General features: G+C 40.2%; 1 protein-coding gene across 2 annotated transcripts in view; it reads right to left on the reverse strand.

Moving 5' to 3' along the window:
• The window catches only part of LOC135213199 (nose resistant to fluoxetine protein 6-like), a 71,159-nt gene that overhangs the window by 48,855 nt on the left and 7,304 nt on the right, over window positions 1-15,000 (reverse strand). For both annotated transcript variants that reach the window (XM_064247170.1, XM_064247172.1), the window contains exons 6-16: window positions 14,677-14,786; window positions 13,834-13,925; window positions 10,662-10,770; window positions 9,926-10,010; window positions 9,104-9,208; window positions 4,925-4,983; window positions 4,084-4,267; window positions 3,066-3,189; window positions 2,562-2,661; window positions 2,160-2,295; window positions 679-874 (exon numbers count right to left, since the gene is read on the reverse strand). In XM_064247170.1, the coding sequence (XP_064103240.1) occupies window positions 679-874; window positions 2,160-2,295; window positions 2,562-2,661; window positions 3,066-3,189; window positions 4,084-4,267; window positions 4,925-4,983; window positions 9,104-9,208; window positions 9,926-10,010; window positions 10,662-10,770; window positions 13,834-13,925; window positions 14,677-14,786 (1,300 nt within the window). The remainder of the gene's footprint in view (window positions 1-678; window positions 875-2,159; window positions 2,296-2,561; window positions 2,662-3,065; window positions 3,190-4,083; window positions 4,268-4,924; window positions 4,984-9,103; window positions 9,209-9,925; window positions 10,011-10,661; window positions 10,771-13,833; window positions 13,926-14,676; window positions 14,787-15,000) is intronic.

Raw genomic sequence — 15,000 nt, forward strand, 5'->3', positions numbered from 1 at the left:
GCACGATGCTACTATAGAAGATAATACTAATTATATGATACACATTCAAGATTATTAAACAATCACTAAAAATAAGGATGCATTTGCTATGGTAGGATCTTCTAAAGAGAACAAGATAGAAATTTAAGGTAATTGTCACATTAGACTTAATCTGAATTTGTTCATCAGAGGCGAAATCTTCAAATTCACCTTCCAGCGAAATAACGTTTTAGCCGATGACCCCCCGTGAATTTGATCCGATTAAGGTAGCACCTTTAAACTTACATGATCTGTTCAGTTATATGAAGAATTCGCATTTAAAATCAAAAGACACCACCCTACTTAGAAATGACTTTACCTTCCGGACGGTTGTTTGTATGTTGAATTATCTGTAAGTTGGTTATTGTACTTTTCATTCCTATTTAAGAACAGCCTGATACAAAGTCAATACATTATTGTATGTTATTTCATCCTATACAAAACTTTCTGTACACGCAGTGCTGTAAGTAGAGAATAGGAGTGCAAAGCAAATTCTGAACTCACTTGCAAACATTCAGATATAAACAAATGGGACTGCAAATTAAAACAATTTTAATTTGCAGTCCCATTCCTTTATATCTGAATGTTTGTAAGTTGAATTTTCGTCAGTAGGGTGATGTCTGTCTAGCAGAGGGAAATGAAAAGAACTCGGTTCTTTACCTCCATATCCATAATGACACGCGAAGACTACCCAGGCAAGAGCCAGCCCCCACGCAAGCCGGTGCAGCGACGCGTAGAACACACTGTCAGCCCAGTTGTACCCAGGGTATTTTCCAATCTGGTTATAGTCATACATGCCGAAGATAACGGCTAGTCCAGTTGCCGTTGCTATCAACCATCCAAGAACAACTTGCCACTGGAAGGTCAGAACTTGTTTGTTATTCCCAGCCTGGAATCACTTCTTTGGGGATTCAAATGAACTCATAAAGGGATACTTGCAGGCGTTATTTTAGGTTCTTTGCAGTGCACTTTAGCCCCTAGCTGCAACCCCTTTCATTCCTTTTACTCTACCTCCATTCATATTCTATCTTTTCCATCTTCCTTTCCTCACCCCTCTCCTAATAACTGATTCACAGCGCAACTGTGAGGTTTTCTTTTCTTCTTCTTGTTACACCTTTGAAACCTTATTATTACTGTTAATATCCATTTCAGCTCTGAATGACCTCATAGGTCTCAGTGTGGCCTTTGGCCTAAACCCTACAGTATTCCATAAAGGGAAAGGTATAAAATCGAAATGTCACCTATGTACAGGGTGGCGAATGAACTAAGTGGTTATCTTTAATCCAAAGCAAACTAGATGCACCCAAAAGTATATTATTGAAGCATTTTCGCAGCAATGGCATTGACCAAGCAATAATGCGTAACATGATTAAGTTCGGTCTCCAATTGATTCAATATCTCATGCTATGAAAATTTGCTTAAGAGCCCATCAACAGAATGGCTCTTTTATATGTTGTACCTCCCACATGCATGGAATTCCATTTTTAAACTTAGTCTTTAGTTTTTACTGATCTTTCAGAAATGATACAATGTCCTTGACGCCCACTTGACATATTTATATTTACAATTTAAACATATATATATATATCTATATCTTGATACATAAACTGACATTATATATATATATAGATATATATTATATATATATATATATATATATATATATATATATCTGATACATAAACTAGTCCAGTCCTAGTGATGTAGGGTCAATGAAGTTGAGAGCAAATCAATTTATTCCTCTTTATTCTCTCCAGCCACTGCTCTTGGTGCACTAAACTGTCTCACTGAATGACCTATCATTTGATTTAAAGCAAAACTTCGGCCGAGATTTCTACAGCATTGTCACTAGTAGCAGGTGCACAGGAGACAAATCCCTTATTCTTAAGTAAAGATGCTTCTACCAGGCTGGTTTAGGTTATGGTTTGTACTCATTCTCCAAGCCAATGCAGATTTGCATGACTCAGGCTCACCAGTATAGCAAACAATATTATAATAAATAATCTGCTATGACTAGGGTATCAGTGACCTTGCTCAATACTGATCAAACCCAGCAAAGTTTAACTTAACTTGTAGGAAGACCTAAGATGTAATGATCAATTCACATAAGTATAATTTCAAAATATGATGGAATACATTACCATTTCCAACTTGACTTTCTTCTTGCCATCTCTTCGGAAAAGGATTCCGAGACCCATCCCGACCAGGTAAGGCTGTGCTCTGCACCAGGAGGCCATGTACACCTCCTTATTGTATTTGTAACTCATATCCATGTCCCTGGCGACAAGAGATGAGGGCATAACTCATAACTCATGGAGTACTAAGAGACAGGTTAGAGGATTCCCCTGCCTGAATCCCCCCAGACTTCACAGAAGATTGAAAAGTGTCACTTTGACATAGGTTCTCCCAGAACAAGATTAAGATGTTCAAGAGTAACCCAGCAATTAATTTATTACAATGGAAAGCTACTGACTGAAAGGGAACGTGACATGTGGTCTGCAAAGAACTCTAAACACTAAAAAAGAAGTACAACATACACTTACGATAAACTCATTATTCCAGTAGGAGGCAGCTCATCAATTCCGGTAATTATCCCGGGAACGAGAACCGAGATGCAAACCACAACACCAAGCCAGACCAAACCTGAGAACATATAGCAGTGTGACATAGTCTAATTATCATTCGTCAGAATCCTCATAACCTTTTAAACATATTTGTTTTACCCTAGGAATTCTTAAAAAGACCTATGGAAAGCACAGCATATTTTCAACGTAATGTGGGAAACCTTCGTCAACTTTTTTACTCTAGCCATTCTTAGAAGTAAAATGATGGAATGCACCAGATATCTGAAATGGAATGTGGGGAACCCTTCATCAACGGCCGCATATTCGAGACATAGATGAAATTTGTCCCGCCTTCTTTACAGTTCTTTGGCCTTGTTGCACAAGAGACTGACTTTGATTGTGTCAAAATGTCAAATAGTTTGAACAAGTGAGTAGTTATTGTAAGTGTTATTTGTTTTTGTAGGCGAGTTGCTCATCACTTACCTACAATATTTAGTTTCCTCTTGGTAACCCGAAAGCATTCTTCCCATAAGAATGGAAACAAAATCAGAGGGGTAAAGAGGAAGATTTGGAAATCTACTGCTGTGTACCAACAGACGCCCAGACACTGTAATAGAAGAAAGAATTTTGTGAGATTTCAATGACACATTTTCCATTTACAATAAATTACATCAGCAACCCTTGAGCATTTTTCCTTATACTATTAATTCTACGGGTGTTTAAGATAACTGATATGCTTTGAAAGTTTTAAACTCCGTTTCTAAGTAGCTACTTATGTCAAATGTTATGTCAACATAAGCTGAGGATGCAAACACAGTTCAGTGAACAGTCCATATCATTTGATAGTTGTCACTCATGGCATTGCTGTTAAAATAATTGGGTCAAATTCTAGTATTTTCTATTATTTTCTGACATTTCTACCTTTCCCAACTCGCTCTGATGGTGAGCTTACGGCTAGAATTCTGCATTAATCTAAGTCTGGGCTATACATGTACACTAGGTTGCTTGGCCTAAGGTCACTTCAGTATAGATGAACTGTGACTTGGATGTTTCAGCTGGTTCTCAGAAATCCACTGTTCCTCCTTTTACCAACGTAAGCAGTGAATCAAGTACCTGGTGGTTAGGACTGGCAATCTCACTACATAAGAAAACACTAATACTCACACTCATTACAGACAACTTGAAAACAAGTCGGGTGGTTATTAATTGTAATAATCAGTACCTCATACAATTATCTAACATTTGCCACAAGTTTGTGTCCACGTACAGTGGTTGACATGTTTTCTATATGCTTGTGATATGTCTGTGATAAATTATCGATGCATGTAATCACATGCTTTAATACAGTGTGGGGACCCTTATTGGAAAAGGGCATAACAACCAAAATGAAAAAAAAAATTAATGAACATCTCAACTTGGAGCGATGAAAGAATGTTTACTGAACCTTTGCTCTCACATGTACACAGTGAAGTCATGGAAGTTTAGATCAAGTTAAGCTCACCGATGTCGGGGTGCTTCTAGCAACAAAGAAGTTCGTGATGAAGAGCGCATCTCTCCACCAGTAGTTCTGGCAAGCCTCCTGCAGAGAAAAGGATCCCTTCAACCAAAGGGCATTGGGTCCGTGGGCTAAGTACTCGGTGAAAGTGGCCAGAAATCCGCACAAAAGTAGGATGGGCACTGCCAGCCTGAGAATAAGACGTAGGAACCTGATTTTCCTGGGAATAATTCTGGAAGGACTCTACAAAGAACCTGAGTTTTCCTTGAATACTCTTACGAGCATCAAAGAACTTGGTCTCTCTTGGCATGACTTGGGATCATGAAACCTAATATTTCTTGGGATACTTTTTGAAGGACCTGTTGGAAAGAAAACCCGATTTTTCTTGGCATGACTTGGATAATGGAACCTGATATTTCTTGGGAAACTTTTGGGAGGACCGCTTGGAAAAAAAAAATAAAAAAAAAAAAAAAAACTATTTCTCTTGGCATGAATGGAGATAATGAATCCTGGCATTTCTTGGGATACTTTAGGAAGGACCTGTTAAAAAAATTATTTCCGTTGGAATGACTTGGGATAATGAAACCTGATATTTCTTTGAATGGATACTACTCTTGGGAGGACCTGTTGAAAAGAACCTGATTTCTCTTGGCATGACCTGGGATGGATAATGGAACCTAATCTTTCTTAGATACTTCTGGAAAGACCTGCATAAAGCAACCTGAGTCATTTATGGATACCTGTGGGAATAAAATACTTCACTTCAAGTGGAATATATTTGGAAGGACTTTGGATATGAGAGGCTGATACCTCTGACGATACTTTAGAGAGAGAAATATAACTTTACCTAATGTATCTGTGGACGTAGAAAACGAGGAGATTGACTTTTCCAGTATGTTTCCTTTCCTGTGAAAAGAAATAAAACAAAATTATGTCTTTTTGCTGAAATTCTTGATTTGAAGGCTTCTGTCTTCAAGTGTGTTACGTTACGTTTCTTGTATCCTTGAATAGTATGATAGATTTATTTTTTCTTTCAATTTTACAGTTACAAGTAATATTGTCATTCCTCATTTTATGTTGACGTGATATCTTGCCCATATTTCTAAATGAGACCTGCACTTAGAAATCAAATAATAACCCCCCCAACACACAAATCCTCAATTGATCCCAGATCCCCTTTACCTGCTGAGAGCAACCACATTCGCTGAACAGCAGAGGCAGTAGTAGTAGTAGTAGGTGGAATATGCCTTTGAAGATGCAGTGCATAACTACCCTAATACTATTCTTGCATTTAAATACGTTTTTATCTATTTAGTAATTAATTTTTTCTTTGTTAATAAGCGAGATCTCTTCCTTCTGTGTTTCCCTTTACCTCTTACTTCTCCCAAATGAACACGTTAATATTCTTTGGAATCATGAACTTCAAGTCAATGGCCCCTTTGGCAGCCTTGTTTGAAATGAATAGGGTTATAATAACATTAATGTTAATGATAATGAAATGTTGGAAGGAGACCCTCTTTCAAACAAGTATTATTGAAAGATATTGCAACATCAGCTGCCTTTGACTTGTAAATGAGTCTTCCCTATTTTCCTAATAACTGCTTTCCCTCTGCTGTTACACCTGGCGAGTGTTATGCAGATTTGATTCATCAGGAGGAGTCAATTTCAAGGATATTTTTGCATTGAAATTTATATATTGCAGAAAATAAATAAATAAATAAAGGTGTAAATTATTGTTGGGTTTAGTGGAGTTCTTGTAGTGGCCAACATTTCTCTCGGTATCATCCGAGTATGATCATGGCAGTGGGTCGGACTAGTGTAGACACTGTAACTGTAAGGGGGAGGGGGGCGGGATAGGATAGGATGGGGGTTCAGTTGCAACTGATTTAAAACCCCCGGGGTCCCCCCAGAAGGTTTCAAAGGGGAATTAGGTGGGTGAAAGGAAGGTATTAAGTAGAGAAATAAAGAATGAGGCAGACCCATTTGTCTTTTAGTGCGTAGTTTGATGCTTGCAGTTTCTTGTGTTTAAGCTTGAGTGACTCAAGTTGAACTGTTTTATATTGGTAGGTCATCAGGGGGTCAACAGCTCGCTGATTCTTTAATGGTTGGTGTCACATTGCATTCCTCCTATTGGTTGGAGAATGTTTCTTCCGAGACACTTCTCGTCCTTGAAGGTCGCGCTGTTGCAACTTGGGAGATCGTTGAGGCTGGGGCATGACGTCCCTGGGCGTTGCGTGATGTTGTGTGACATCACGGCGGCTTGTCTCATCTGGTATTCTTGGGTTGGGGGTGTCGCTCAGTGTGGTATTATTTATATTATTGTTTATATTCCTATGTCTTCCTAAGTTGGTGAAGAGGAAGAGCACTTCCTTTGTCATATTTTGCTAGGGCTTTTCTTGTATAAAGAGTGTCCCGAGTAGTCGTAAACATCGCTGGTCAGGAGCCCTCCCCATTACCTTAGAATTCGTGAAAATTCCGTTGCAGGAGATGGCTTCCTGGTGTGCTGCCATAGTATGGTTTTTAATTGCGCCTTCTTGTGTGTGACAAGAAATCCCCTTGAATAGTTTCATAGAAGGCATACCAATGCAAGAGCCTGGACATCCAAGGACGGGGCACAAGAATTAGTAGACTACATTCAACTGCTTCAAGGGGTCTCTTGTTGGCAGGGTTGGATTGCTCTTTGATAATAAGGTCCCGGGTATATTGAAATTGGTAGTAAATTATGAGCTCCAGTTCTTTGTCGACTTTGGTAGGGATCACATTCTCTGATGATTTTCTTCAATACATCCTCGTACCCACAGTGACGTGCCTGCATTCTTGCCTTATAATACACCTTGATCTCATTGGGGTGAGGCTGCTGTCTCTCATTCTCGCTGTACCACAGATCTTGTGGTGTTCAGACTTCAATATTAATCAGTCAATTCCGATATCCATTATTAACGAACATCTGAGAGACTCGGTCGTGGTCTTTGTGGGAGTCCTGCCAGGAAGGACAGTGTGTGTGAGGGCCCTCCGAATGTAGGCCCTGACTGCGGTGTACTTGAACCTTGCACGGCACTCGCTGTCACCATTCAGGTAAAAACCTAAGTTTGTCTGCTTCATGTAGACCGAAGTTCATAGGCCATCATCGGTCTTGGAGATGAGGACGTCGAGAAAGGGGAGCTGGCCTTCATTGCTGAATTCGATGATATAACTCAGTGAACGGCATTACTGGGCAGCTTCAACCTCTTCTTCCTCGTTCTCTGCTCGTGCAAAGCTATCGTCGATATACTTCATCTTCAAGACCGACGATGGCTTAAACTTCGGTCTACATAAAGCAGACAAACTTAGGTCTTTGCCCGAATGGTGACAGTGAATGCTCTACAAGGTTCACGAATGCCACAGTCAGGGCCTACATTTGGAGGGCCCTCACATACTGTTCTTCCTGTTCTGCTGGACTCTCACAAAGAACTCGACCGAGTCACTCAGGTCTCGTTCTCCGAATCGACTGGTTAATAAAGAAGTCTGAACACCACTGGAGATGTGGTACAGCAAGAGTGAGAGACTGCAGCCCCACCCCAATTAGAAGATCAAGCTATATTATAAGGCCAAGAATGCGTGCACGTTACTGTGAGGACAAGGATGTACTGAAGAAAATCATCGCAGAGAATGTGACCCCTGCCGAAATCAACATAGAACTGGAGCTCATAATTTACTACCAATTTCAATATACCCAGGACCTTATCACGAAGAACAATCCAACCCTGCCAACAAGAGACCCCTTGAAGTAGTCGAATGTAGTCTACTAATTCTTATGCCCCGTCCGTGGATGTCTAGGCTCTTACAATGGTATGACTTCTTTGAAACTGTCCAAGAGGATTTCTTGGCATACACAAGAAGGAGCAATTAAAAACCATACTAGGACAGCATCTCCCACGACATCATCACCAAGAATACTAAGATAATAGGGAGGGTTCCTGACCAGCAATGCTTACGACTACTAGAGGCACTCCTTAGACAACAAGAAAAGCCCTCGCTAAATACGACACAGGAAGTGCTCTTCCTTCCCACCAACTTGAGAAGATATATGAATATAAATAATACTATAAATAATACCAGACCGAGCAACACCCCCAACCCAAGAATACCATCAACCAATGAATAAATAGTGAGTTGTTGACCCCCTGCTGACTTACCACTTTATATTGAGTAGATCCTGATAGTATCAACCCTCTGTTCCGACCCACTGCCGTGATCATACTTGGATGATACCAAGAGAAACGTTGGCCACTACAAGAATTCAACTAAACCCAACATTGACTTATACCTTGATTTATTTATTTACTTTCTGTAATAAATAAATTTTAATGCAACAATATCCTTAAAATTGACTCCTCCTGATGAATCATATCGGCACAATACTCGCCAGGTGTAATAGCAGAAAGCAGTTATTAGGAAAATAGAGAAGACTATTTATTAGTTAAATGCAGGTGATGCAGCAATATCTTTCAATATAGCGCCTCAGTGGCGTGAGTTTGGTGTTGGCCTGCCACCTTGTTGGCCGCGAGTTCAATTCTCGGGCATGCCATTGAGGGGTCAGAGATGTGTATTTCTGGTGACAGAAGTTCACTCTCAATGTGGTTTGGAAGTCACATAAAGCCGTTGGTCCCGTTGCCGAATAACCACTGATTCCATGCAATGTGCAAACACTATACAAACAAACAAATATCTTTCAATTAATAATAATAATAATAATAATCAGTCAGCAAAAGATAATATCAATATTACTATTATTATTATTAGATGAAACCTATTTACGTGGAATAAGCACACAAGGACCTTTGCCTTCAAATTCAAGCTTCCAAAGAATGTTGGTGTCAACTTCTCACCGCAGACCCCACACTGCAGCAGTAACTGATCATGATACAGAGCCAGTGTTCTTTTATTGCCCTAGGGGAGGCGCAAACCTGCGGCATCTGAGCAGCATGCCACGAGGCTAGCCACCATCCCAGTGGGCCAGTATAACAGCAAAGTCGCATCAACTCACCCTCAGAATGCCGTAGGCCACCAAGAGGCCGCTCATGAAGAAGAAGCTGTCGACAGAAGGGTATCCATTCATCATGATTTGGCTGAGCCAATGTCCGTTGAAAATCTGTTGAAGAAAAGTAAGTCATTCACATTGTTAAGACTATGTCACAGACACATATTGGCCGTTGCTGCATACATGTCACAGACATGTTGAAAACAAGTCAATGGACTTAACTGGGGAACAGCCCTTTGGCAAATGTTGGCTAATGTTACGGAGCATTGTTGAGAGACACCGACAAGTCGTTGATTTATATACATGTTTGTGGTGCGTGTGTCATATGCTGACACAATGAGTTTCTGAAATGTGGATGTACCGATGACAACGAATGGTTTGATGCTTTACGAGCAAAGCCCATAATTCTCAATTGTAATATATGTTACTTTATGTTAGTTTGGAAAATCCTTTTGAATTACATGTAGTTTTTAGTCAATAAACAACAATGACACGTATGAAAATGTTTGAGTTCCTTCTATCAAACAATAAAGGTAAAGCAATTTTAAATGACAATGATTTAAATTATTATTAACATAATTCAGAAGATGGACCCTTCCCATATGGAACAAGCCCAAGGGGCCATTCACTTGAAATTTCAGCTTCCAAAGAATATATGTTGATGAAGAAAAAATGAGATGACGAGGTAACGGAGACATCGCGTATTATAAAAGAAAAAATTATTAAATAGATAGAAATGCATTAAAATGCAAGGACACTAGCATTATATTATGTATTAGCAAACATTGAAGAATAGTTGAGAAATAAAGAGGAAAGATCCATACTTACATTAGTGATGGATCCTAAGTTGCCCTCAACGAAGATGACCATCATGTACTGATGACACCAAACAACCCACGCCATTGATAGCACCCTAGTGAGAAAGTTACAAGTCACTGATAGCACCTTAGTAAGAAAGATGCAAGTCATTGATAGCACCCTAGAGATGAAGATACAAGTCAGTGATGACACCCTAGTTGTGAAGATACAAGTCAATAATGCCCTAGTGAGGAAGATACAAGTCAGTGATAGCATTCTTCATTTTCATTAGGGCACTGAAAAATCCTGATGGGTTCTGGCACTTGGTTCTGAGGACCTAAATTTCATAATCAATCAATCAGTGATAGATAGCACTCTCGTGAGAAAGTTGCCAGCTTTTAATAAGACCCAAAGAATGAGGATTTCAATTTTTCAGATGTCAATACAAATGGAAGCATGGCACAAGCACAAAAGGAAAGTAACAGATAACAAATGCACTTAAACAGTCTGTCGTCTCATGGGATTCCTCAGACGTCTCATGGATGGACACCCATGGGACATCTCAGGAATTTCATGGGATTCCGAAGATGTTCCATGGATGGGCCGTCTGAGTGATTCCATGGGATTCCTAAGGCGTCCCATGAATGGATGCCTATGGGACGTCTAAGGACTTCCATGGGATTCATCAGACGTCTCATGGATGGACATCTGAGGACTTCCATGAGATTCCTCAGATGTCCCGTGGGCATCCAACCCTCCCACTAACCTCATTCCGTATAGGCAAGTGATGGCCTCCTGACTCCCAGCAGTGTTGATGTGGAACATCTTCTGCAGATTCGTCGTGAGCGAGAACGCCAGCAGATACTTCAGAGGACCTGTGGGTCATTTTTCTTTACTTGATTTTGATCTGTGAAATATTTAGGCTGTCAAGCCAAGCACTTGGGTTGGGGGCGGGGGCAAAGGTTGGATTGGATCTTCGGCAATTCAGCAAATGGAGGGTACTGGAGAGGTTGGATTGCAAAAAAAATAATAATAATAAATAAATAGAGAGCAGGAAATAAAGGAGATGAAGTACAAAGATCTAAAATAGGTGGAACTGAGAGGAAACCCCAACAGTTCCAGTAAGAAGTAACAGTTGGAGTGATTGGACAACATGTCTGAAGAAAGGAAGCTTAGGGAATGAAGGATAAGTAAAAGGCTAAAATGTAGCAGGGGAGCAGTTATGGTCCTATGGTTTACTGCAAACACCCTCTAGCAATGCCTACTGTGCTCCACATGAGGTGGCAATATCCTCTTATGGGGTAATTGCAAGATATAACAATGCGAGTCAGAGTATTATTATAATTATATTATCATTAGGAAGATGAACCCTATTCATCTGGTACAAGCCTACCTCAGGGGCCATTGACTTGAAATTCAATCCTAGATAAAATATGGTGTTCATATAGAAAGAAATATCTCACTTGTTAAACAAGAAAAAATAAATTGATGAATAGATGTTAATATTCAGTAGAACTGCGATGATGACTAAGTCTTGCAGCAATGAATTGATAAAAAAAAACATTAATCACCACGTATATTCATGAGAAAATATAGTGTTTTGTCTGTACAGTGGAACCTCGGTTTTCGTACATAATCTGTTCCGGAACCTCCAACAATATCCGAAATGTACGAAAACCGAAGCAATAATTCCCATGAGGAATAATGTAAATAGTATTAATGTGTTCCAGACCCCCAAAATATTAACAAAAAATACATTTTACAGGGAGTAAACACAGTTTTACATACAGAAAGCAATGAGAAATAAATATAAATGAATAATAAACATTTAACATTACTCTTAGCATAAGGAAGAGGGAGAGGAGGGGAAAGGGAGGAGGGGAGGTTACTGTATGGAGGGGAATCCAGAAGGACTTCAAGTATCATGAACCTATCTGGGGTTACTTCTCTACATTTTTAATGGTACTGTCTTAGGTTACTTCCCCACTTCGTTTTTTACTGACACTAGGACCAGCTTGAGAGTCACTGGACCCCTGTCGAATAACTAAACTGTCCAGACATATTTGTTTCTGACGTCTTCAATATCTGCCTAAAATTATGATGTCTCAACTAAATCTTTTAAGTCACTCCACTTCGTAAACATTTCTTTAATCACTGAAGTAGGCACGTATCCCCTCTCTCTCTCTCTTCCTTGGATTTCTCATCTGCCGTCTGTTGCTGTTCCTGCTGAAGGTCTTGCAGCTCCTAAGTGGTAGCTCTTCCACAGACACACAATAGACTCGACCACCGGCGTAGGGTCGTCGGGGTCAGCCTCAAACCCCTCGAAATCCTTCTCGAGGTAACAACTGGCCACAATGTTTTCCAAGCAGAGTTCATTGTTCTGGAACTCATTCCCTGCCAAGCCTTGGCTATAAGGCTTATGCATTTGAAGATATTGAAGTGATCCTTCCAGAACTATTCAGTGTGTGAGGTCACTTCAAAGCACCTTTTGAAACAGTGCCTTGGTGTAGTGTTTTTTGAAGTTGGGACATGATTTGCTGGTCCATGGGCTGGATGAGAGGAATGGTATTAAGGGGCAAGAACTTAACAGTGATGAATTTAAATTTATCCAACAACCGGTCTTCCAAACCAGGAGGATGCTCAGTAGCATTGTCCATTACCAGGAGGCACTTGAGGGGCAATTGATTTTCGTTGAAGTATTTTTTCACACTTGGGCCAAACACTTCATTGACCCACTCAACGAAAATTGCCTCATGACCCATGCTTTCTTATTGGCCTTCCACATCACAGGCAATTTATTCTTGATCACGTTGCTTTTCTTGAACACTCGTGGAGTTTCAGAGTGATACACGAGTAGGGGCTTCACTTTCAAATCCCCACTTGGGTTTCCCACAGACCAAGAGTGTTAGTCTATCCTTCATAGGCTTGTGCCCTGGCAATGAACTTTCCTCCTGTGTGATGCAGGTCCATTTTGGCATTTTTTTTCCAGAACAGGTTTGTCATATGACAATTGAAGACCTGTTGTGGGAGGAATCCTTCAGCTTCAAGATACTCCTTGAATTCCTGAATGAATTCTTTGGCGGCACGTTCATCTGAGCTCGTGGCCTCCCCGCACCGTACGACACTATGGATGGATGCCCGTACACTTTCTGAATTTTTCAAACCAACCTCTGCTGGCTTTGGAATCACTAAACAGCCCTTGTTGTTGGCATTTTCTTACTTAAATCGGCATGCAACATCCTGGCTTTCTCACAAATGATTGCTTCAAACACACTATCCCCCACTGACTGTTTTTCGTTGATCTACACCAACAACAACTTTTCAACATCTTCCACTATAGTTGAGATCTGTGTTTAGATAATGACGTGACCCCTTTCGCAACATCAGCTCCCTTGATTTCATGTTTCTTTGCTAGGATAGAGCTGATTGTCGACACTGCCTTGCTGTACATCCTAGTGAGATCAGCTACATGTGTCCCACTTTCATACTTTGGTACAAGTTCTTCCTTGAATTCTATCGGTTTTCTGGTCTTTTTCACCGAAGGGGTGGCACTTGCAGTTTTCTTTGGTCCCATGATGGTTACTTTGCAATGTGTTTTATGGCAAACTGGCACAAAACACAACAAACACGTGCGGTGATGACTACGAGCGTGACAATGCTTGTTAGATGAGAAACGAAGCCAGAATGGATCACGAGAGGAAACGGGATGCTATGTTTGAGCGCTTCATATAGGGCCTGGTCACGCGCTGGGCCCCATATGGAGTGTTTCCAAGTGTACGAAAAAGGAGGAAATGTACGATAACCGAGACAAAATTTTTGAGAGAAAAAAAAAACCTACGAAAACTGAAACGTACGAAGAGAGGCTTACGAAAACCGAGGTTTGACTATTTGGGTCGGTCTCGAAAACTGAGGTGAAGGTAAGGGCACTTTCGTCTCACCTTGTCGCATCTCCTTCTTCCCCGAGAAGTCGATCCAGCAGTCGAGGGCGGCGCCAGCCAGAAGCAGGAGTCCGAACAGCGAGAGGAGACATCTGGAAGGAAGGAAGGACATGTCCCTGTCACTCACTGCAAAGGTTACTCGATTCAACAGATCCCTTTAATAAACTGGATCAAGTTAACATCTAACTGCAGTGTTTTTATTTTTTGTTTGCTATAACTAAAATTCATGTCAGGATTCAATTTGTTAATGATGTTCAGGCTGTTTGGTTTTTGTTTCGATTCAGTCAAACCCAGTTAGATTCTTAGAAGCATATTCCAAAAATGTTAGGAGAATAAAAGCAGCATAATCCAAAAATGTCAGAGCAATAAGGAAGTGTAATCCAAATATGTTAGATTCTTAGGAGCGTAATCTCGATATGTCAAAAGGAATAAAGAAGCGTATTCCAAAAATGCTTCAGAAAAATTATGCGATATGTCCCCTTTATTTTTCCCTCCTGTCAATTCTATGCCGAAAACACAGGATTAGAATGTACCTACAGAAGCAAACCAAGAAAGGGCGAATGAAATGATATACCTTCGAAAAAACCGCGAAAACGGAAAATGTGACAAAATAGGTTTGAAAATTAGGAATAGGCCGTGGAAGGAGATGGGTGGAGAGGAATCAGTCTGTTATTATGAAATGATCTTACGCTTATGCGTTGAAGAAATGCACAAGAAACAAAGAAAACGGAGCATGAAATGAAGTAAAAGTTCGAGAATCTGCAAAGATAGAAGAAGACAGGAAGAAGAATCTGCAGAAATCGAAGACCCAAAGAAGAATGTAGAAGAAGGACGGTTACGTACATCATAACAACCAGCCCAGGTGTGAAATGGAGTGGCGGAGGGTCATCGGTCTGACAGTAGAGTTGAGCCACTGACTTGTTGCTCTTTGACAGCGCTTCGTTCAAGCTGATCTGCGGAGGAAAAGAGATTTTAATGAAACCTAATGACAAGAGAGAGCTGGAAATATGCCATCAGAAAAAAGAAATTCACAGATATCATATATTTCAATGGAAGGCAACAAAAGTTGCGCAAGGATTGATTCACTTATGTTTAGAGAAATAAGAATCTTTTATTATTATTTTACTTATTTTTTTTTTTTTTTTTTTTTTTTTTTTTTTTTTTTTT

Source organism: Macrobrachium nipponense, chromosome 42 (assembly GCF_015104395.2).
Source record: "Macrobrachium nipponense isolate FS-2020 chromosome 42, ASM1510439v2, whole genome shotgun sequence".
Taxonomy (NCBI): Eukaryota; Metazoa; Arthropoda; class Malacostraca; order Decapoda; family Palaemonidae; genus Macrobrachium; species Macrobrachium nipponense.